The sequence below is a fragment of the Stereum hirsutum genome, assembly GCF_000264905.1.
Source record: "Stereum hirsutum FP-91666 SS1 unplaced genomic scaffold STEHIscaffold_75, whole genome shotgun sequence".
Classification (NCBI taxonomy): Eukaryota; Fungi; Basidiomycota; class Agaricomycetes; order Russulales; family Stereaceae; genus Stereum; species Stereum hirsutum.
Genome location: NW_006763205.1, coordinates 1 through 3,641, shown reverse-complemented (window position 1 = coordinate 3,641; position 3,641 = coordinate 1). Strand labels below are relative to the sequence as shown.

Below are 3,641 nucleotides of genomic sequence, written 5' to 3'. Positions count from 1 at the left end.
TTCAGTCACTGCGCGGGCTTTTACAGCAGCAGAAACGGCGGGAACTCGCGAACTCTGGTGGACTGTAACTTATGAACGTAAATAATGTAGTCTCTTGTACCTTATTGTTACCGCATCTTTTCTTGTCGTGTTCCGGACCCATTGTAACTGCTGAATTAGTATGTACACAGCTGAGTGGTGTCTCATCACCGTCCCATCCTGCGCCACAACAATTACTGGATGTGGCACTGCCATCGTGGAATTCCGGTGGCGCCGTATGGAAAGAGGACGATCAAAATTCGAGCTGTCTGCAGCTGACTGTTCGTCTACCTCGTCTGTCCTTGACACTCTCATCTTCTGAATTAGAGTCAGCCTCGCGCAGTTCTCTCAGTCTAGTATTCGCGGAATTGCCATCTCTTATTGGGTCTCTGCGCGAGCCCGAACCTGATTCAGAGTGTCATAAAACAAACAACGTTCCTTGTCTCAGTCGCGAGTGCCGAGAACAGGCAACGATCGTGGTGCGTGTCATAGGGATCCCGCATCGATACGGAAAACTGAAGAATGCAATAGCTATTGTTTTATTGCTAGCTCTACGAATTCCACGTCCTTTGTGACGCACTGTGCTCTTCCTCCCCCGTCCCCTTGCGAGTGTCCTTCTCGATGCAGTTTGCGTCCCAAACGCCCGCTACCAACTCTCTCTCGGTCAAACGTCAAAGACTCGATTCAGACGCAGCTTCAAGCATGAGCTCTGACGTATCTTCGGCGTACCAAATGCCTACTCTACCAGAAATCCATGTAAGAAGTTTTGTACTCTATCTTCACTGGAATGAAGCCAACCGGGTCTCAGGGCGATATGATGTTGGACGTTTTCACGCACAGATCGGTGCGGTTTGCTGGAGCGCCTCCAAACGAGGACTTTGGTGATAGTTTGAGGCTCGCGTGTGTCGGACAGAAAGTTCTCGCGCTGGCTGTGACATCTGCCTTGTTCAGTCAACGACCGATCCTCAATGCGTGGACTTTGGAGGTATAACTTTTTGCTTGCACTTTACGGTGCCTCCATGTATCTCTGCTCATAATCAATTCAATACTATCTGGAATATGTCTTCTCAGACTCAAATCGGTGACACCCTTTCAGACTCCAAAATTGACGACTGGATCATTGCGTACAAGATGCGAGACAAGATGCGCTGTTCGCCTGATGCTCGCGACTCGCTCACGGAACCTAAAGTTGTGACGGTTCCTTCTTCATCTGCTTACCGTAACTGATAAAACTTCGTAGGAGACGCTCCTCCTCTTTCATAGTTATGTCGGCGCGGTGTATTTGCAACGTGGCCTTCCGGTAGTGCTAAATTGGATTGGCAAGCTCGTAGACGACAATTTCGAGGACGTCGCACCGGGGCTACCCACACAGCCGGGACAACAATCTCGAAACATTAGACTGCTGAACAACATGAAGCGCATGAAAATTGAGCCTTCTCCCTCTCCGAAGCTTAGGCATATCGAGCCCCCCTTCTCAACACCCCCTCCGCCGCCGCCACAGCCGCCTCCGCCGATTTCAATGGCACCGCCGATGTCAAACGGACACTACGTTCAGGCCTCCCCGACTTATTTCCAGTGCAACCCAGTGCAACCCACGGCCGCCTTCCTCCCTGCATTCAATCAGCTTGCCGCCCAGAGAAAGCACGCGATAGAGTGGCAAGCTCAATCGACAGGACCATCGCACGCGCCTGCGTGGACTGTCAACTGTTTAGGTGGGTGATTTGGACGGTATTATAGCACAGATCAGAACCAAATCGGACGGGGAAGCGGAGTGCCGTTGCTGCATATGTATGTTCATCTCTTTGTGTGTACATGGGCTCGAAATTGTCTGATGGTGAAGGTAGTATACAGGCAACGGCGCTTCCCTTCCCCGTCCAGTCTGGTTCTGCTCTGGCCGCTATGTGTCTGTCCCTTCCTAATGAATGCAATCTAGTCGACGGGTTTCAGAAAGGGTACGGTACTGGCAAGAGTAAGCAGTTGGCAAAGGAAGCCGCCGCGAGACAGGCCTTTCACAATTTGGGCTGGGCTGGCCGTAAGTGTACTCCCGCCCTTTTTCTATTATCGGACTTTACTCAACTTAGTAAACAGGAACCTAACATTCACATCGTTGGTGCTCAACCACCCTCGGTGCCCCGCGCGCCCTTTCCCGCTCCGGACCTCGACGGGATGTCTGCAGTCCTCTGCATTATTGCTTGCATGTACAGGTGTCCTTATAGACTGTTGTTTTTGTGTCGACCATCGCATTAGGGCTTCGTACCATAAAAATGTTGAACTCAATGCGATGGTCTATACAAAAACCACATAGCCTATGTGCAGCACAAGAGGTATCACGACAATGTGTGGCTCTTGTGCCACATGCGCTGGACCAGTAAGCATTCCTACAAATTTCTGCATGTTTTGGGCGAGCTTCCGAGCAGGGAAGGATGCGCGGGGAACCGAGGGTGGTTAGAGTATGCTTCGACGTGTCACATACATGTCTATATCGTGGCACTAGATCCGGTCTTCTTTGCCCGAGGAATTCGTCGACGACACAGCCCACCTCCATATTCTGTATGGAAGCAGGCTGTGTACTTGACGAGCCCCTTGGGAGTGGACAGCTCGGTTTTGCTGCCGTGGTAGTATTTTGCTGTCTGTTTATCTGAGCATCGTTCTCGATTTTTCTCTTCGTCTCATGAAAAGGTTGAAAACCTATTTCTCTTCTACTTTGGTCCATACATTTCGTGTTCATGCACTTGTTGTGTTGCCATTTGTTACTCGGTTGCCGTTCATCTCCCGATCATCGTTCGTCGCTCTTCGGTTGAAGGCAGATAATGCTAAACCGCTAATCGCTTGCTTTGTTCTGCTATCTCAATTATACATGGCATATTTGTTTCAATTCTTTGCTCCCTGTTCGTCCCCCACTCAATAGTACATAAACACTATCTGGAAGCTGACCTCGAAATGGAGACGACATTCTTTGACCCATCCCAGACTATGAACCTCGTCACACTCCCCGCCCCGTTCCCAATGTGCTGCACAGGTGCGACGAAAGACATCGGCGCCATGACCGTCGTACCGGAGGAGTTGGTGGGCCGTAGTGCTTGAGGTCGATCCCTTTAAGATTGGGGCACATTATTGTAGCAAGGGCTGAGAATGGACCGAAACGGAACGAAACAAAAAGAAAAGGAAAAAGAAGAAATGAGATGAAGAGGAGCGTACCGGGTGTGAACGTACCCGCTGTCAACGTGTACCATGAGCAGCAAACTGTTCAACGTGACAGTCGAGCCAGCTCTCCTGCTCTTCAATCTTATTAGGGACACAGAGCTCGACGGTCATACACTAGGTGACACTCTTGAGCTTTCCGGAGGACTCTTCGCACGCTCGTCGACCGGGTTGAAGTGCACGGAGTGGAGAGGCTTGATGACGTGCACAATGAGAAAGAAGAAACAGATGCGTAGCGAGAGACGAGAAGACAAAAAGTAGATGAGAGTACATGGAACAAAGCAGGTCAAAGAAGCGAAGCAAACGTGAAGCATGGTGAAGGCGAAAGCCAACGCGAAAGTGGCCCAACAGCACGCGCCACGCAAGACCGTGTGAAGTCTGCTTGTCGCATGCCGAAAAGAAAGAAGCAAAGAAATCAATTA

General features: G+C 50.4%; 1 protein-coding gene across 1 annotated transcript; it reads left to right on the top strand.

Annotated features, from left to right (window-relative positions):
* Positions 1-829: 829 nt before the first annotated feature.
* On the top strand, positions 830-2,043 carry STEHIDRAFT_34753 (uncharacterized protein; the record flags this gene model as incomplete). The annotated part of the gene is made up of 4 exons (XM_007311834.1): positions 830-1,003; positions 1,090-1,206; positions 1,259-1,730; positions 1,952-2,043. Coding segments are annotated over 4 exons (855 nt in total), but the record flags the coding sequence as incomplete, so codon positions are not given.
* Between the last annotated feature and the right edge of the window lie 1,598 nt (positions 2,044-3,641).